Below are 21,556 nucleotides of genomic sequence, written 5' to 3'. Positions count from 1 at the left end.
GGCAGTTCATTGGTTTTTATAACTTTGAAAGTGTTACAGTGTATTGATGCTAAATTCAAGTCTCTAAATGTAAAACTAATACAACGTTTCTTCATGTTGTGTCTAACTGTTACAAGAACTGTCTGAAATATATAATACGTGATAAATCAGAACAAAATCCCAATAATAATTCAGGAACTGATGAGTGATGAGTTCCCAACAGGAATAATCTTTATTCATTCCCTGTAGCGAGCTGCTGGTTGTCTGGCCGGCCGCCTACTGTGTGTACAGGCTAACACACTGAAAGATTGACCGGCTGTGTAGCTCATTGACTGGCAGGCAGACGCACCCGCAGGCTGAACAGTTGACTAGCTGTCTGGTTTCTTTAACTGGCTCGTTGCTAACTGATGTGATGATCCTGATGAGTGTCAAACTGCTGTAACTGAATCCTTATGCACTTACTGTTACAGGGTCTCACACTGCAGCACCTGCATCTGACCACTAGAGGGTACCACCTCACCTCTTAGAGCCCTTTCAGAGATGAACTATTTCATGAATGAATATGAGTCAGTAAACACTTTGACTGATGTTTGGATCACTTAACTATGAGCGGATGTGTGTGTACTGCAAGCTGTTAAGTGCCTTTCACTTTGAGAGTTGAAATCAATTGCAAGACCGCACGAACACATACACACGCGGACAGACAGAGCATTGTTGTTTCTCAATGCTCTTTCATGTTGGTAGAGTTAATTCAATTTGATGTTTTCAACTCAAAGACAGAATGGTAATGAAGAGGAAGTACAAAAGAGTGAAAGTCCTTTAGAGAACGAGTTTCTTTCTTACCTTTTCAGACTTTCAAAGTCAGTCAATTTGCTATCAAAGAACGTGGAGGAAATTGTGCATTATACTACCTCCTATTTTACCAGATGGCTTTATAAACAACTTTCTTTTTTAAATAGTGCATTTTGCACTAAATCCCTTCACCTTTCTTTAAAAAAAAAGAAAAACTTAGGTATTCATTTTCAAGATTTAAACACTCCAACCTTCAGACAATCTGTTTTGTCAGCACTTTGTTCATATGATTAACTGTGATGGCAATATGAGTGAACATCATTGGTTTGTTTGGTTTGTTTCTTACTGTAGAGATTTAACAAAAAAGTAGAAAAAGTAGCTTAAATACCTTAAGTTCTGATGATGAATGTAAAGAAATGGTCAAAGTTTTGCAGAAATATTTGTATTTATGGAGGACAGGTTTTCAGCACTCTTCACAATAAAGATGTTGCTCAATGTACTGCGGCAGAATAGAACAATCCTTTCTCTGTGACTTTTCCTCCTGTGGGAACTTTGTACCAATCCTTCTTCCTAATTCCTCACACAGACCTGACTGTTTTGTAATCCAGCCAAATGTAGCTACAGGACCGCGCTGTACTGCATGTTTTCCTGCCTGTAGGTGTGATAACGTGAGTAGGTGATAGGTCATGGAACACATTACTATACATGTGTTAGAGACTTGTGCGTTTATCCTAAAATATCCAAACACTTAGTAACATTTCAGTATGTTTATTGCTTTTTCTTTTGCAAAATAAAACGCCACAGTCGTGTTTTTGCATTTTGTTAATTTAACAATGCAGGAAGCCAATCATTAATAGTTCCTTGCATTGTGATTATACTTTATCTATACAAAACTAAACTTTATGCAAATCAGAATCAAGTCATCGGTATAGCTGTCCAATATACACTAGTTATTATATTTGTTTCTACTGTATTCTCTTCTTTTTATTTGAGTATTTATGGTTCATATTGAACTGTTCTCAAAGACGTTAGCTGATTTCCCTCACTAAGAGTAACTATAAAACATCCAACAGTAGAATTCAGCCATTTAACATCTCCGGGAATAGTCTTAAAATCAGACAAGAAGGATATCTTTATATGATTTGACTCCGTGGAACATCCATATATATATATATCCTACACACTTATACTGGACATAATCGATGTCCAGATCAAACTGATTAAGGCAAGGCTCACTGCACAGTTTACGTACTTTTGACCTTTCCACAACACATGCACTGCCAGCTGCAGTCTGTGCATGTTTCCATCCACAGTGGAAATGCAAACACACCTGGAGTACCACAGCTGACAGCTACACTTTCACACTTATTATATAATACCTCGGACACAGTAGCTCCATTTGCGGTCGACACACACACACACACACACACACACACACACACACACACACACACACACACACAAACCTAATTTGGCCAAAGGAATACACACAAGTGGTGTTTGTGTATTTGTGTGTGTGTGGTTAGCTCCCATATGTTCTCGTGGGAAGGACCCAGAGTTTGCTTTTCAGACCGAGGTGTCAGCATCCAAACGTGTGAGCTAAGAGATGGAAAGCAGTGATGGATGGTTTTAGGGGGTTAAAAAGAGGGGATAATATAAAGGGTTACAGAGAGAAGAATTAGAAAGCACTATCTCAGTGTAGTGCTGCTTTAGATTTACTTTAGACTTTAGACCTACTGTATAATATAGCTTTAAAAAATATGGTTTTCAGATCAAAATAAGATCATATGAGAGACACAAGATCTCATAGTCTGCTTCACTTTGTGATTACCAGGTCCATGAAGGTGATTTATACTGTACATAGGAACATTTTGAACTATCCGTGCTTTACTCTCCAAGATAATATAAGATTGTACATTGTACGTTGTAGCATTCAAGTATGTTCAGTTTTAGCAGCATACAAAATACTGAATTTCTGCAAAATGTCATTAACAATCCCTTTTTAATAACTTATATTTCGGAATATAAATGTAACATTTAAAAATGTCTAATTCAAAGAAAAATAACAGTATGCCTCGTAAATGTTGTTAATCCTTTGTATACTTCATAAACATACTGTGAGAGTAATGTAGGAAGCCTTATGTTTGTATTCAAAAGGTATTAAAGAGGCCCCATAATGCTTTCTTGGGATTTACCTTCCCTGTAGTTTGTTATATTGGTTTTTGTGCGTGTACATGGCCGGCAAAGGCTAACATTCCTCCATTGGACTCCTTTGTTTACTTCAGTGACACAGTGACATCACTATGTGACAATTGCACTTCTAATGGCCAGCGCTCCAATACAATGTTCGTGATAGGCTAAAGGAATGGGACATCTCTACAGTTGACCAATCGCAACAGAGCCGGCCAGCTGACCAATCAGAGTAGATTGGGCTCTGGTTTCAGACAGAGGGTGGAAAGAGGTGCTGCAGCACAGGCAGTCTGAGACAAATAAAGAACTTTCTGAACATTAAAGCATGGACACATGTCACAGTAGAAGCACAACATACAAATATGAAACCTGAAAATGAACATATAGAGCCCCTTTACATTTGATACCAGGCCCCAGGTCCTTTGTGTACATGTATTTAGTTAGATTGCGCATAAGCTGTGCAGTATGAGTATAACATGAATGAACAGAAAGAGAAACACAGTAGAGCACATCATCGGTCAGCTAGATTATATGGTGATAAAAGAATGCTCATCTCTCTGTCATCACCTCTTTTGAAACGGGTCTCAGGTGGTGTGTATGTGTGAGTATGATGTATAACAGTGATGCAGCCAAAGCAGTGGCAGACATATGATTTAGAGGAGTGTTTTCCTTGTAGGGGTAATTGGATTCACTTTTTGTTTTATTCAAATTATAGACGCTGATTGGGATGGATTCAATACAATTTGTTTTACTCTTTACCAAATGATTTCAACTGTGTGTATCTAATGAACATGTTGACGAAAGAAGTATTAAGTTTAGAGTTGCAGTAATTTTTACAACAGAGTGGAATGCTTTACATTTTAATAGTATTACTTATTCCACAGCTTTAATAGGGCTCATTTTTTATGATCACACAAATGCGTGTTCATAAAATCTAATGCATGAAATGTAATTATTGAGTATATTGAAATTATAGTAAATTGTTATTTATACAACAAAGTCACTGTCAGACTGTATACATACTTTAATTCAAGATTTGTTTGGTATGTTTACCATATAAAAAGCAACATAAAGAAAAGAAGATTTTTCATTTTTTCATTGTTAGTGTCATGGAAAAGTTAAGCATTTTTAACTCTCGTGTTTTTCAAAACATTGTTTCATAAGCTCTTTTTGATTGTTACAATTGTGAATAATTTGTATTATTTGTAAGGTAGCTCAAATTGATAGTAGGATAGGTTTGTATAAGCAATATTTGTATGCATGTGCCTTATCAGTCATATTGTATCCTAGACTGTGTATTGTATATATTGCTTATAATGATTGTATTGTGTGTAATGAATGAATGAAAGGTCCAACATACTGTGCGATACATTGGCATTCACTTTTTGTACAACCAACCAAGAGATATTTTTAAATGCCATATAACTTTGCACCACCACTAAAAGTGAATACAATATCCTTATGTCTCGCAAGCAAAGTTTTAATCAAAAATCCTGTTTTTTTAATGATAAATATGACTTTATAGTGGTAGTGTTTGCATGATTAAAACCATAGTGATACACGTCTTTTCTGCAGTTCTAATGGTAGCAGCAGCAGAAACAGCAGCTTTTTTTGATATTCTGTAAAAAAAAAAAACAGGCAGATTTGCTGTTCCTACCTTGACATAGTCCACCGTGGCATCCAGGCCGGCAGCAGGCTCCCTGGGGAACATAGACAGAGACATGGACCTGTTTAGTGAACACATCTTGCTCCTGGACCCAAACTACTCGCTGTTGAGCTTCAGTTCCTCTCTGGAGTTCCTATTACAAATAAACTAGTAGTGTTAAGTCCAAGTGGGACCCTGACTGGTGCTGAAGCTGCTTCGTTAGGAGATCAGACACTGATCAGCTGTTTTTGGAGATGATTAAGTTCAGTGGAGGTTTTTTTAAAAGATCCAAATGGGTGTCACAGGTCCAAACATGATGCCATATCAGCCATACGATAGACAAAGAAGGTACAGCTGCACTGTAAGGCTTCTGTACAGTGACCTGTAATGCTGTCCAGATCTCACTGTTTTTAATCTAAAAGAAAAGACGTCCAGAGAAACAAGACTTCACACTGAACTGCTTTCAATCTTAGACTCTCTCTGTCCTTCTGCTGTCTGTCTCTCAGTCAGCGGTAAACATGTTCACTTACTGCCTGCCTCTCTTGGCCCCCCTCCCTCACTCCTCCCCCACCATAACACACATCGCAGCCACACGCCTATCCTTCAGAGTCTACTGACAAATTCACAGGGAGGTAAGAGCACACACATTTCTTTCATTTTTCTCCTTTTGCATTGTCTTTGATAACTTAAAGGGGCCCTATTATGCTTTTTGTTGTTCCCTTTCCTGGAGTTTGTTTGAAAGGTTGTAGTGCATGTAAATGGTCTGCAAATCCCCAAATTCCCTCCTGAGGGAAAGGCCTCGATTGGACTCCTTTATTTACTTCCGCAACATAGTGACATCACTATGTAACACAATTGTACGTGATAGGCCAAGGGCCTTGACAGCTCCAGCTAACTAACCAAATCAGGTCAGACTGGGCTCTGGTTTCAGACAGAGGGTGAAAAGAGGTGCTGCAACACAGGCGTATGAGAAAAATAAAGAGCTTTTTCAACAAAGGCACAAAATACGATTATTAATCTGAATATGAGCATAATATGTCATCTTTAAAAACATCCGACAGCAGTTTTCTACATGATCTTGTTGGACTTTCATTGGCTGTTATTACACATTTTAGTTTAAAGGTCAGAATACACATAAAACATTATTTAAGTATTTTGTTTTGACCAGCAGTTCTTAACAGAATATCTGACTCAAGCACAGCTCATTATTTCCATTTCTCTCCCTCGATATTGGTACTTGAGCGTATAAATGTAGCTCTCTCTCGACAGGAGGCTTATGTCAGAGGATCAGTGAAGAGGTAATTAGCTCAAATCCCCCACAATGTTAGCAAGGTTGGTAGTTTAAATCCCTTAAGCCTACATTGCTGTTCCCACGGGAATATTAGCACAGTCCATTGCTTACCAAACCAAATATGTTTAGCTCTAAGCCCTCTCAGTTTAATATCGCCCCAGATAATGAGGTGGGATTAAGTTATGTAACTAAACAGAAGCCTCCATTCACAACAATGTGTAGTTATTATTCATAGAATGAGAATGCTCAGGACTCTCAATCACCCTCAGCCAATTTCACTTTGCAGGGACGAGGAGATGCAGTATATTCAAATGATCCTGTTCCAGGTCTAAACATCCCTAATCCAACATATCCTCACCCCCCCCCCCCATCACAAAGTATCAACACAACTCTACACTGAGGCTACCCCAAAGCAGAATGCAGATCAGCTGTTGGCTGAGCTGTTGTCTGATTGTGCCTGGAGCGATAGAAAGTTGAAAGTGCTGCAGATCACCCTCTATTTCACAATTTAGTTGTTTTTCAAAAATCTGATAAATTACAATAAGCCATTTAAAAAAAAAAAGAAATTCTAAGTAGGTATATATTATAACAGCTGAAAGTAAAGACTATCTCATTTATCAAAATGTAATCAGTTTACAGTTATTTGATGAACTGTTAATAGTGAATGTCATTTTTGTTTGTGCCTTATTGTTATTTTATGAACTTGAAAGGCAATATGCATTTGGCAAAGGCATTTGGACAAGGCATAGGATAATATGAAATTATATATATGTGGATTTCATTTCATGATCATTGTTGTATTTTGTAAAAAAAAAAGAAAGTTGGAAACACTTTTAAATCGTGATTACCCTTTAAGTGATTTATCTTAAATAGGGTTATCATAATTGATTATGTGAGTCAGTTTTATCTTTCACTTTCAAATCAGGCTCTGTTTTTCACCTCTTTCTCAAGAGTTAGACAGTTTTGCCAAGCCACTCATCTGAGGATATTCATGATAATAATGATGTAATCTCAGTGGAATTAAAACCTTATATTGTCCAATTTAATTTGGCTAAACATATGACATCGGAAAACAGCAATAATTATTGTCTTTAAAAAAAGGAATGGTTGGATTATGATCAGTGACAGCTTCTCGGAGCTAAACTGCTTAAAAATCACCACTGCAAAAAGAGGAAGGATATAGTGAAGAAGAGCAGGAAGAGAATAAGGAAGAAGAAGACAGGAAGTTTCTGTGGTCTAAAATCTAAACTTAAATCAGACATTCAGTTTGACACAAAAGTACCGTAGCAATATGTGTTGGTTTTTAGGAGTCAGTGGTTAGCTGGACCTCTGATTGTCCCCAAATCTTTACCACTCAAACCACCTGCCCACCGTAACCGTGCGCTGGCTCCATGGTCAGAGGTGGGTGCATGGAGAATCACCACATTCCAGACAACACCCATATGAACCCTCCTGCAGTTGAATGTGCTACAACTGAGGGAAAATCCAGATTTGTTTTCCCTGAGGGAGGTCAACAGGTCAGGCTCACAAACAGAGCAGCAGTCCTGGAGATGATGGAGATTCAGTGTTAAACCTGTTAAACCCAGGTTGTTAGCCAGGTGTAGGATGAGGTCTCCGCCCAGCGTCTTAACGGATGTTTTTTACTTCTATATTCTTCCCTGATAGCGTTAAGTAAGGCTGATTGCAGCACTAACAATCTGAAACAAAGTAAAGTCAGAGTGAGATGGCCACGCATTCCAGACTAAACAAGCTGACCACAGCTAACTTTGCCTTTTTTTTTTTGCTGAAACAGCATCAGACGCTTTTTTTTTCTGCTTCTAAGACCACAATGTCAAAAAGGCAGAAAGAGTGGATGCAAGTGAACAAATACAAGTACAGGGAGGGCAGCAGGAGCCACAGTCTTTTTCTGGCTACTGTTGTTCTTTGCGCTTCACCACACAACTCTCAGCACGGCCACAACTGGCTTCAGTGACTGACTTCACTGTGTGTGTGTGTGTGTGTGTGTGTGTGTGTGTGTGTGTGTGTGTGTGTGTGTGTGTGTGTGTGTGTGTGTGTGTAGGAGAGAGAGTGAGCAACATGCAGGGGCTGCAGGCGGCCTACAGAGGTCAGTGTGTTTTCATATTAAGATCCACACACTAAGGGGAAAATGGATTTGTGATTCCAATCCAGACTATACACATCTGTACCTGCTATATGCTAACTGTATTGTTTTGGAAGTTGATGTTTTACAATTAAGTAAATGAAAGAAGTGAATGTGGGATGTTGAAGCTTATTTACCTTATATTATAATGAAATAATAAGTGTTATTTTATTATGCAGAGGATGTTATGGATTTTGTTATGGATTTTCCTGTGTTTATATTTATTCCAAACTGTGGAATGGCCTCCCATTGACCATTAGACAAGCCCCTTCACTGTCCATTTTTAAAACTCGCCTAAAAACCCATTTTTATTCCTTGGCTTTTAACCCAGCATGAGACTCTGTTTCTGTTTGTTTTTATATGCTTCATTGGTTTTGTTGTTTTTATATTGTTATTTATTGTTATTGTTGTTTTGTTTTTGTTTTTTATGGCGTGTACAGCACTTTGTTTCAGCTCCGGCTGTTTTGAAAAGGGCTTTATAAATAAAGTTGAGTTTGAGTTTGAGTTTGATTATTGTTTTGATTGAAGCTGACTACAATCAGAATTACGTCACTTGTAGTCATGGTTTTTTGGACCTTTCATATAGGAGCTATGGGTGGAAGAAATAAAGCCGTAATAGAAACTGCATGGTGATCTCTCCATGATACATGCAGTTTAGTTAATTCAGTGTGCATATTGAAATCTTTTGAAAGTGTATTGTCCAAGTGTGAAAACTCCTGTTAGAGTCAGTGTGTATTACGACTTTGCAACACATCAAGATGCTAAAAGTCTGGTTTTTATTTGCAGCACTAAAGCAGTCTGCTGGTTCTGTCCCTCAGTTGGTCAGGGCTGTTACAAGAGCAATACATCAACAGGTATGAACAAGGTAGGAATGTTAGTTCAATACCATCTTTTACAATTCAAAAGAGAATATAGTGTAAACGCTGTTGATCATCAGAAGAGGTCAATCCAAACTCATTCAGCAGAAGCAGAATTAAAAAGGGTAACAAATAAGCTTATTTATGTTGCTGAAATGAAAAGTGGCATGTGTCAACACACTGCCTCTCCTCTCCTCCCCCCACTCTCTCTCCTTCTTCCTCCCCCTTTTCCTCTCTGGTGGTCTGCTGAGCTGTTCACTGAGGTCAACACAGAGACAAACTGACCAATCTGAAGCCGGTGCAACATCAGGTCAGGGGTCAAAGGTCAGATGACAGCATGAGGAATGGAAAGTCAAGACCGACAGGCCAGTGGTTGCATACTTTAGAGCTAGGCTCCCTTATCTTTTTATAGAAAACTCCAATATGGGCCGACAGAGGAGCTGGGGGGAAGTTATGCTACTCATTGCTTTAACAACAGCAGGGTCTATGTTTAACATTTACATGTTTGTTTTTTTAGAAAACACAATGTACAAATCATCTGTATTATTTGCAAGATGGCTTTTATTTAGAAGAAACTTGGATTTGAGAAAAGGTACTTAGAACCATTGGAAAGCATTTCTTATTGATTACTACAAACTATTATTTTTCTTTATTAATCAATGTACAGATATCTTTTTTATTAATGGTGGGCAAATCAATGTGAATATCAGCCAAACATCCAAAGGTGATGTTTTAAAATGTCCATTAGTCCAAAACCCAACGATGCAGAGTATAATATGATATAAAACAGAGAAGAGCAGCAAATCTCCATTATTTCATAGGCTAAAGTGTTTGTTTTTTTGCATAAAGAAACTTAAGAACTACAAAATGATCTAAAAAGCTCGCCAAATATTTTTCTATACATGTCATTTAATTGTTGGAGCTTTAACCTCCTGAGATGAGCTGAAATGTTGCTATGTAGGTTATTATTCCAAGTATTTGTATGTCAATGATGATGTATCTTTAAAAACCTTTCACGTAGGGCCAAGGAGATGATTGTAAGTATGTGAAACAAGAACCTCAATCAAAGAGATAACATAAATCTGGACACAGTGAGATTTATGTCACTGACATAGCAAAGTCTCTTTTGTAGTTGTCAGGCCATTAGTAGGGTAATTCAGTAATTACCAAGTGCTGCTATTTGATCTTCAGACAGTTTGAAGTAAGGCTATATATTAGCTGATTATAAAGAACAACCCCCACCTGCCAAATAAAAACCCAGCCTGAAAAAGATGTATCATTTTGTCACTTTCAGCTCATTGAGCTCATTTACAGCTGAATTGGAACATCATTTGACGGTAAGAGATACCATTGATTGATTTCAAAACCCCATACATGTGCCCTAACTCCATGAAAAATGAGCCAAAGTGGGATAATGATGCTGTTCATTATTTGGCCACCTGCACGGGTTGAATTTGACCTAGACAAATTGTGCTGCTGTATGTCAGCAGTGTATGAAATGTATCCAGCACGAAGGCAGAAGATGGAGAGAGCAGACAAAGAGCTCACAGTAATCTGTGATCTGTCCCGCCACACCCTGACCTACAAAGGTAACCCAACTGCTGGGGGCTACACACACGCACACACAGACACACACACACAAAGCTGGCTACATCAGATACTGTCGGTTGTAACTCTACACTAGAGATAGAAAGATGGGAGGACATGTTGAGGGATGGTGTGTGTGTGTGTGTGTGTGTGTGTGTGTGTGTGTGTGTGTGTGTGTGTGTGTGACTAAATGATTTATAGATATAATAACCTTCAGATTCATTAATAATGAAACTGATAAGCTTTAGCCCTAAAGCTTGGATTTTCAACATTTACAATTCTCCCCAATGGTGACAGTAGTCACACAAACTCGAAAAACCTACCTCTGGAATCTGTGATAACTTCTCTGAAAACAAGATGCTGTTCTCCAAAAATGTTAAAAATATTTTAGGTGTATTTGAAAATATATGTTTGGTTGAGTGTTCCTGTGATTGTGTCTCTTTTTTGCCCCTTAATAGTCTAAAATTAAAGCTCAAGCAAAAGTAAAAAGGGTCACATTTTATACATTTATGCAGCTTAATATTATAAATAACATATTAGCTTCAGTGGGTTTCCAATCTACATTACATCCTCTGTCCAAGACAAAATCACACAAAGACGTTATACATGTAAATTTCAAAATGCATTGTGTTGATCAAAAAAGAGCTTGTATGACCTCGTTATGTGTGCTTTAAACATGTGTTTACCTGTAACCATGAAAGTCGTCGATTATATGTTGGACCAGTGGAGAGGTCAGGGGTTGATGGGCGTGTCCGGGAGGCAGTGACGTGTTCAAGGTGTAGTTTCCATGGGGGAGGTTTGCTCCGCCTCTCTTGCGTCGAGGCAGAGTCCCGTGAATGGAGATTTGCTGGTAGGCCGAAGCAGGCAGATCTGAGAGGCCGCTGCCATGGCCTGTGGGGAAGCTGGAGGAGGGAGGAGGGAAACATAAGATTAAAGTGTTCACGTAAACAAAAACACTTTTGTGAAGACTTTTTTCTCAGAAGCCAGATTCTGATGTGATGACCTTCTTATTAATGTCTCAAAATGTAATTAAATGTTGGTAAATTGCTATGATACAAACCTGCATTGCATTACAGAGAAGCCTATGGGTTTTTAAAACTCATTTCATTTCAGACCCTGAGCTCTGCCAGGCTTCTTTGAAGAGCTGTTTTCAGTCACCCAACTCACCCCGGTTTGGAGCTGAGGAGGTCCATGGAGGAGGCGAGGGAGGACTGGAGCCCCCTGGAGGAGCAGGTGGTGCTGCCAAGGGAGTTTGAGGGAACTCCATGGTGTACAGTGCCTCCTCCCACGACGTGGTGTGCATGGAGGGACCTGGGCAGACTGGCAAAACGCCCCTCTGCCATCATCCTCAACTCTGGGAAAGAAACACACACGCAAAGTCAGAGGACTTCTTCAGAGTGAGTTTACCTTACAGGGTGTGTTATAAATAATATAATGACAAGGGAAATGCAGGGGATGTCATTAAGCTGTTATCAGTTTGGTTAATACATTTCTGTAAGACATATGATCTGAAAACACAAAAGACACGCAAAGATGAAATACTATATTAACACAATCAAATTTCTCACATACCCTTTCACATCATCATGCATACATGACACTCACTGACGTTTGCCTTGAGGGGTTAAAGCTTCTGATTACATATCCTCATACCAGCAGTGTTAGCTAGGTAATGTTATTCTACCTCAATGTACGCATGCGAACAATCAAAAAAAAAAAACTGACAATATACTGTATATATCGCATAATTTAAGGTTAAAGTTGATCCAAAAGACATGAGAACAGTTTTGAACATTAGGAGACATTGCCCGTTACTTTTGTCCTCAATTATTATTTTTCAGTTTAAACTGAGAAGAGCATAAGGACATTGGTAAGCTGGCTTTTTTTGAAGAGGATAACACTGCCCAAATGAAATTTATTTTGGCAGGAATACAAAGCACAAACTATATATGGTTTAGCTTGAATTCCTTAGGAGAGCAGCATGACCTTTAACAATACATTTGACATTCCGTGCAATAACAACCAACTTGAATACCATTTTGGAGTAAACAAAAGTACCNTATAAACATCCAACGTGAATATGAAATACCACCCCACTCCCCACAGGTCAGTCCGGGTTATACGATAGGGTGAATGAGTTTAATAAACATCACAACATGATAATGAATACCCGCCCCACCCCCCACAGTCAGTTGGGTTATACGATAGGAATAGGTTTATACAGTTATCAGTTCGATCAAGTACTATTAAGTAACTCACAGGTGATCCTGGTATACGTTCGGGTGAATAGGTTTTACAGTTTCGATCAAGTACAATTAGTAACTCACAAGTGGTCCTGGTATACGGTCGGGTGAATGAGTTATACAGTTTCGATCAAGTACTATTGAGTAACTCACAGGTGATCCTGGTATACGTTCGGGTGAATGAGTATACAGTTCGATCAAGTACAATTCAGTAACCTCACAAGGTGGTCCTGGTATACGTTTCGTGAATGAGTTATACAGTTTCGATCAAGTACAATTCAGTAACTCACAGGTGGTCCTGGTTATACGTTCGGTGAAAGAGTATACAGTTTCGATCAAGTACAATTCAGTAACTAACAGGTGGTCCTGGTATACGTTCGGGTGAATGAGTTATACAGTTTCGATCAAGTACTATTGAGTGAACTCTCACAGGTGATCCTGGTATACGTTTCAGGTGAATGAGTTATACAGTTCGACAAGTACAATTCAGTAACTCACAGGTGGTCCCTGGTATACGTTCGGGGTGAATGAGGTTATACAGTTTCGATCAAAGTACAATTCACAGTAACTCACAGGTGGTCCTGGTATACGTTCGGGTGAATGAGTTATACAGTTTCGATCAAGGTACTATTGAGTAACTCACAAGGTGATCCTGGTATACGTTCGGGTGAATGAGTATACAGTTTCGATCAAGTACTATTGAGTAACTCAGAGGTGATCCTGGTATACGTTCGGGTGAATAGTTATACAGTTTCGATCAAGTACTAATGAGTAACTCACAGGTGATCCGGTATACGTTCGGGTGATTGAGTTATATACAGTTTCGACAAGTACAATTCAGTAACTCACAGGTGGTCCTGGTATTACGGTTCGGGTGAAATGAGTTATACAGTTTACGATCAAGTACTAATGAGTAACTCACAGGTGATCCTGGTATACGTCGGTGAATGAGTATACAAGTTCGATCAAGTTACAATTCAGTAACTCACAGGTGGTCCTGGTATACGTTCGTGGTGAATGAGTTATACAGTTTCGAACAAAGTACAATTCAGTAACTCACAGTGTTTCTGGTATACGTTCGGTGAATGAGGTTATACAGTTTCGATCAAGTACTATTGAGTAACTCACAGGTGACCTGGGTATACGTTCGGGTGAATGAGTTATACAGGTTTCGATCAAGTACTAATTGAGTAACTCACAGGGTAATCCTGGTATACGTTCGGGTGAATGAGTATACAGTTTCGATCAAGTACAATTCAGTAACTCACCAGGTGGTCCTGGTATACGTTCGGGTGAATGAGTTATACGGTTTCGATCTAGTACTATTGGTAACTCACAGGTGATCCTGGTATACTGTTCGGTGATTGAGTTATACAGTTCGAATCAAAAGAACAAATTCAGTAACTCACAGGGGTCCTGGTATACGTTCGGGTGAATGAGTTATACCAGTTTCGATCAAGTACTATTGAGTAACTCACAGGTGATCCTGTATACGTTCGGGTGAATGAGTTATACAGGTTTCGATCAAGTACAATTCAGTAACTCACAGGTGGTCCTGGTATACGTTCGGGTGAATGAGTTATACAGTTTCGATCAAGTACTAATGAGTAACTCACAGGTGATCCTGGTATACGTTCGGGTGAATGAGTTATACAGTTTCGAACAAGTACAATTCAGTAACTCACAGGTGGTCCTGGTATACGTTCGGGTGAATGAGTATACAGTTTTTCGATCAAGTACTATTGAGTAACTCACAGGTGATCCTGGTATACGTTCGGGTAATGAGTTATACCAGTTTCGATCCAAGTACAATTCAGTAACTCACAGGTGGTCCTGGTATACATTCGGGTGAATGAGTTATACAGTTTCGATCAAGTACAATTCAAGTAACTCAACAGGTGATTCCCTGGTATACGTTCGGTGTGAATGAGTTATACAGTTTCGATCAAGTACAATTCAGTAACTCACAGGTGGTCCTGGTATACGTTTCGGGTGAATGAGTTATCCAGTTTCGAACAAGTACACAGTAACTCTCAAGTGGTCCTGGTATACGTCGTGTGTATCAGTTTGTGACATTTTCTCTGTCCTGATTCGTTCGGGTATGATTTCCAGTTCGAACAAGTACAAATTCAGTAACTCACAGGTGTTCCGGGATACATTCGGGTGAATGAGTTATACAGTTTCGATTCAAGTACAATTCAGTAACTCACAGGGTGGTCCTGGTATACGTTCGGGTGAATGAGTTATACAGTTTCGATCAAGTACTATTCAGTAACCACAGGTGGTCCTCTGGTATACGTTTGGGTGAATGAGTTATACAGCCAGGTGGGCTATACGATAGGGCGGAATGGTTTATAAACATCACTACCATATGCGATGACATGGGGAGACGATGAGTATTACACATTGCAATGCCGGAAGACAAATTCGACAAAAAGTGAGAGTGAGAATACCCACTATCCCGTGTGGTTAAAGGGGCGTCCGATCCGCCAGGTTCTCATAAGATTAAGCGAAGCAGAACCTAGAAATCTACACTAAACAAAACATCAAACAATAAAACTACCACTTTTCGGTCCCTTAACAAGGCAAATGAGATGACTCTTACGAAATATACACTGAATATTAGAAGATAAATATTCATCGCAACACCGCGTCACTCTATTGATAATGGGGATCTACGCCTTCTAGCACTCAAGCTTTGTGTAGATTCGGCTTACTTCAGACAGTCTGGGCTTCCAACCTAACCTTGAGGATGAAATTTTCCCAATAAAAACCCCATATAACAATTTATATCTTGTATCTTACCACACTTATTATGAAATGCTTGCTGAATATTTAGTATAAATTCATACTTTGAGGTGACGTATAAATGTTGAAACTGTATATATATATATATATATATATTATAACATAGTCCTCGATTCTCGTGTCTCGATTGGTTGTGTATGTTGTACTGAATCGTATTGAGATTTCTTTACTGTGGCCCTTATGAATAAACTTAGTACATTGTGTAAAATAAATGTTGTTGTCTTGTAAATTTTGTACATAAAATTGTTGTTGTTGTCTTGAAAATATTGTACTAAAATGTTGTTCTTGTAAAATTTTGAACATAAAATTGTTGTTGTTGTTCTTGAAAATTTGGTACATAAAATTGTTGTTCTTATAATTTGTATATAAAAATTGTGTATAAATTCGAGTAAAATATTTATATAAGACAGACGTACACACAACACACACACACACACACACACACACACACACACACAACACCACACACACACACAACACAAACACAGACAGACGTGTAGGTAAATTAAACATGTCTAACAGAAACTTACAATTTTTGGAAGCTGATGCGGACATATCCCAACCTCTCAAATACCCCTGAACGAAACTCCCCCCCTGTTGTAGTGGGGACGTGGAAAAGACAACCGTGTGTTTAATTTTCGTTAATAATTACTTGAACAGAGCAACCCTAAGTTATGTAAACAGTATAACACGATAAATTGGCAAAAATAGAGTTTATTAGTTTTTAGAAATTACGATATAAAATGATATAAAAAAACTTAACACTGTAAAAGTGATGGAATACTGACGTTATCGGCCGAGACCAGTGGGAACCACGAAGAAAAGAACCAAAACTTAGACAAGGAAGAGGAGGAGGGAGGAGGAGGACGAACAGTGGGAGGAGGAGGAGAACGAACATGTGGGAGGAGGAGAACGACAGTGGGAGGAGGAGGAGGAAGGGAGGAGGACAACCGAGTATTTCCTTTTGACATAGCAAGATATGTGACCTATGTGTACTCATTTGATGTGGTATAGAAATACAGTCTGACTCCCCACGAGAGAAGACTAAGATAAGAGAGAGGCGATGGACTAGTCGTGATAGAAGGAGATACGCAGGGAGGAGAGGAGGAGAACGAACATTGGGAGGAGGAGGAGAGGTAGGACAGCGAGAAGACAGAACCTAGTTTTCTCTTTTGTAATGCAGTCCTGACTCCACCCCCACGAGAAGAAGACTAAGAGGAGAGGAGGAGGAGAGAGTAAGTCGAGGAAGGGAGAGGGAGGAGGAGCACGAACAGTGGAAGGAGGAGAGGAGCAGTAGGAGGAGGAAAGGTCTGGAACTTCACACCGTTAAATAACAATAATGAACTTATAACCATCTTGAGTAGTATACCTAAGCTTTTATACCCTGAGGTAATAGTTATTTTTTACCGATTTATTTATTATAAATATGTTTTTATACCTTCAAGCTTAATTAATTTCTTACTTTACCTATTTAGGTTCTTATTTAGTTATTTATCTTCTTATGTAACCTTATTTATGTTAAGGTTATTATGACAAGTAATTTCAAAGACCTTATAAACAAAGTATAAAAGACCCCACAACCGGTAGACGTGCACCGTCGCGCACGTAAAAAATGAGAAGCAACGATACCAATACCTCCACGTGATAAACTTTACAAGATGGCGGGCACGTAAAAAAATGAAAATGCAACGATACCAATGCCTCCACGGATAAACTATACAGAGGTGCGACACCGACACGGTGGCCACGCACACCTGATAAATCCGTCGTCCCATAACCGTCCTTAGCGACTTCAGTTAACCTTGTGAAAACTGGAAAAAATTCCTGGAAAGTATGCAAAATTCTGGAGTAGCTTGAAGCTCAGATTGCCAGGGTAACCGTTGGTGAAATGGAGTGAATGATATAACTGAAACATTCTAACGTGTTATTTGCCACCGTCGTCTGATGACTTCAGAGGAAAGGTGTACTTGAGTTGGAGAGACCACTTGTACACGGAAAGGAACCCCTGAGACGTCGAGGAGCGCCCGAAAGGAGGCACGTCTCTGAGAAAAATTATCGGAAATAAAAACGATGAACTTATATATTATATTAATATATATTTAATGATTTTATAGAAAATTCTGGCGCCTGTGGGACTCGTCCTACACGTGACTTTTTATCCCGAGGGGGCTTTCGTTTACCCAGAAGCTTGTGCACGTATGTACAAAAGTACGTATTTTTCAAATTCATGTTATGGAAGGCGACAAGGTCCAGATCACACCTTTGGTAACCGTGCCAACCGACACGAACGGAGTCGGAGGGGTTCACCGGTTATACTCGGCGGAAACTTCTGCCCAGGTAGTAAAACGCAGCCCGACGTCCCCTCCGAGACACACCGAGTGTACACTGCCAGGTCGGCCGAGGGAAGAGGCGCAATGTCCTGCCGGACGCCGTGACGAGGCGAGAGTGTAACTCGGAGGGGTGGTCGGTTGTTGATTTAATTAGAAAAGGAGGAATAAGTAAGTGAAACCCCAACTGAAAATTTACAACCCGAATTTCGGCACACCAGAAAGCGTTAAACCCGTTCACAAGTGGATTAAACGTAGAAGGAGATTGAAAGGGAAGGGTTTTAGTCGTGAAAAATATCTCTTCCTGGTACACTGGTACTCTAAGTGTCGGTACCAGGCAAAAAAAGCCTGAAGAGGAGATTGAAAGGAGGGTTTTAGGGCCAGACGCGACAAAATATCTCTTTCTTGTACACTGTTACTGAAGTGTCGGTGTCTGTGTTGTGGCAAAAAGCGTTTGTAAAGGGTGGCGGTCACAGGGCCTCATGAAGTTAATCGAAGCAGAACTTAACACTACATAAACTACAGATCAAACAAGTAAAATTACCACTTGTTCTGTCACTTTACAGGGCAATGAGATGAGATATTACTGAATAAGGGATTCTCGAAAAAAAAGACTCAGGAGAGTTTTGGCCCAGAGGCTAAAGCACCGTCTGTCCATTCAGAAAGGTGGCAGTTTTACATGTTTGCCTAGTAATTTATTGTCAGATGTCTAGTCTGCTCATTACCTTGTTTTACACAGGGTCGGAGCATCGCGACACCTTACAACTTGCCGACCACTAGCGTCTTTTTTACGCGAAATTTCTAAGAGTCATATAGAGGGCCCTGTAAAGGGACGGAAAGGTGGTAGTTTGCCCGTCTGCTACTTAATTTATTGTAGATGTCGAGTTATGCTTCGCCTTACCAACAAAGTTCATGAGCGTCGGGGACGGATAGCATATTGGGCTGACTGACACCCCCCATAAGTATAAGGACAACACTACAAATATTTGGTAAGTGGGATAGCATATTGGATTTACGGACACCCCCCCACCCCCCCCCATAAGTATAAGTACAACACTACAAATATTTGGTAAGTGGGATAGCATATTGGGTTGACTGACACCCCCCACCCCCCCCCCATAAGTATAAGTACAACACTACAAATATTTGGTAAGTGGGATAGCATATCGGGTTGACTGACACCCCCCCGCCCCCCATTCACCTTAATATGTGGTAAGTGGGCACTCATATTCAGTTGTGGACCCCCCCCCCACGCAGTACAAGTACACGGGTAAGTGAATACTCGCGTTACTGTGTAATATGCGGCAAGTGGGCTCCCGTATCGAATTGCCGGACACCCCGACTGCCCCACCTGGTGGTCGGAGACGGAAGCGCGTCCTTATGGGGCGTAGCGGTTTAATCGGCACCTAAAATCGGGGGGGTCGCGGAGGGGCGGGGCTCGGTGTTTTCCCGCGGCGCGGGGACCCCCCCGAGACCCCCCGGGGGTCCGGCTATTTTACAAATGGGGAGGGACGCGGAGTAAGGCGGGGTTTAACTCTATCCGTACGGCGGCTGCATATTACGCCTGGGGCGGGCTGCCGGAAATCGATCAGCGCTGCTAGTGTTGGTAAGCTGGCTTTTTTTGAAGAGGATAACACTGCCCAAATGAAATTTATTTTGGCAGGAATACAAAGCACAAACTATATATGGTTTAGCTTGAATTCCTTAGGAGAGCAGCATGACCTTTAACAATACATTTGACATTCCGTGCAATAACAACCAACTTGAATACCATTTTGGAGTAAACAAAAGTACCACACACCGTCCGGTAGTAGTTTCATAGATTTCAAAGGCCTCAAAGCCAAAAACAGTTTCACCAGACAGCAGCTTCCTACTGGAGGACGTGTGAAGAGAACAGAGGTCTGACCTTCTGCTTTTTTATTTATTGAGAACCTCTATATGTCATACCGTAAGGGAATGCTTTAAATTATTTATATTGCAGCAAGGCACTAAAACATAGCTTTTACTCCAGCCTTTTCAAAAAGTAAAAGCACACAACATGTATTGCTAATGGGGAATATGTCAGACGGTTGGATATATTTACTGTACACAGAGATGCCCAAGATAGATAAGTCATAAGGGATGGGAAAAAGCACTGGACAGGTTCCTGATAAATTCCCCTGCCGTGTGATGATGACTGGACAGCAGCTAAAATCTGCTCTGAATCACTCAGCATGCTGCACTTAATCACACAGTACAAGCTAAAATACCTTCAGCTGACAGACATGTTGGTACACTGGATGGTACGAAACTCCACATGCCTTCCCTATTTCTAATCTCATCAGACATAAGAATCTGGCCCAAACAACTTCGCTGTTGTTTCTTTTTTATTGTGTCTTACTTTGGACAACCTGACTTTGATCAGAGAAAGTAGGATGAAGGGAAACTGTCCGTGTAGTTTGATGCAGTCAGCTCAGATGAAGAGGTATTGTTTTGAACCAAAACGATCAACAAGGTTAAAAAGTATTTGATTTCGAAGGCAGAGGATACGCTGTTAATTTATTTAATCTTTGAATTTAAATTAAATATTACCTCAGTTGATGAATGTTATATGTTAGTGCTGTCCTCGACAAAAACAAGTCTTAACCCGACAAATACATTGTTTCTTACAAAGTTTGTGCAAAGGCAAGCTTTGGCAATAATTGACAAAAAGTAAATAAGGGAAAGCTGGGTTGGCAAAAGCAACCTCGATGTTGTATATACTGCTCTTTTTTGTAAATAAAATCCACAAGGGGACATAACATATTAAATAAGATATTTATAAGCTTCTGACCCTAGCAAGTACAGAAACATTGATTATAAGGGAAAGTAAACCTTTAGCAGGGGGTGATTGAGTCTACAGCTTGTGATAATGAATATCAATACAAATGCAAATAGAGTTTTAAGTAGGGGAACAGCTGGCCAACTCTAGACATTTCAGCGTGACAAGTAAAGAATACACACACACACTCACACACACAAACACACTGTGAAGCCCTTCGAAGGCATGCTGGGTCAGAGAGTGGATTCCTCTGAGGGGCAGAAGGCCTACAGGAGGAGGACCTATTATAAGACCCTCAGGGATGGTCAGCCTGTGGTAATGTGTATTTGCGTGTGTGGCCCTGGCCATCTGCCAGACACACACCCTCCCCTGTAGAGGAGAAAGGATGTCTCTCACTGAGTGAAAACACATAGCACTTACGCACATAAATACTTGGTTGATTAATCGTATTAATAAATTATTCATGCTAAGTGCTTAAGAAGTTGTTTCCACATGCAGGGAATGTGTGAACATCTTACTTTCTCCTTTAGCCTCTCCTCTCTCAATCTACTCTGTCCTTCAACACTGCTTATTCCAGCTAGTGCAGCCTCGCAGATGGGGGTGCTGCAGCCCCCTCAGCACCCCCACCCCCCCCTTCCCGCGTCCATTTGCGATGTCTCGCTGTCTCGCAGATCCCAGGCAGCAAGAAGGAGATTAACCCAGCTCACACTGTCCGCTCCAGCAGCGAGCCGCGCAACGTCCCGCCAACACGGCACCCAGACCCCANCTTTTGTCCTCAATTATTATTTTTCAGTTTAAACTGAGAAGAGCATAAGGACATTGGTAAGCCCCCTATTGCCGGCACGGACATTCTTCCCATTGGGATATAACACTCGTGGGCAATATATTGAGGCCATG

The 21,556-nt window shown here is 40.2% G+C and overlaps 1 protein-coding gene across 1 annotated transcript in view; it reads right to left on the bottom strand.

Moving 5' to 3' along the window:
• Nucleotides 1–21,556, bottom strand: part of bcar3 (BCAR3 adaptor protein, NSP family member) — a 48,143-nt gene that overhangs the window by 22,194 nt on the left and 4,393 nt on the right. The window contains exons 2-4 of the mRNA XM_010774578.1: nt 11,649–11,835; nt 11,168–11,383; nt 4,619–4,661 (exon numbers count right to left, since the gene is read on the bottom strand). Of these exons, the coding sequence (XP_010772880.1) occupies nt 4,619–4,661; nt 11,168–11,383; nt 11,649–11,827 (438 nt within the window). The 5' untranslated portion in view covers nt 11,828–11,835. The remainder of the gene's footprint in view (nt 1–4,618; nt 4,662–11,167; nt 11,384–11,648; nt 11,836–21,556) is intronic.

Source organism: Notothenia coriiceps, unplaced genomic scaffold, assembly GCF_000735185.1.
Source record: "Notothenia coriiceps isolate Sejong01 unplaced genomic scaffold, NC01 NC01_scaffold00014288, whole genome shotgun sequence".
NCBI classification, from domain to species: domain Eukaryota; kingdom Metazoa; phylum Chordata; class Actinopteri; order Perciformes; family Nototheniidae; genus Notothenia; species Notothenia coriiceps.
Note: the sequence above shows the minus strand (reverse complement) of the source record. Positions and strands in the feature narration are given on the sequence as shown.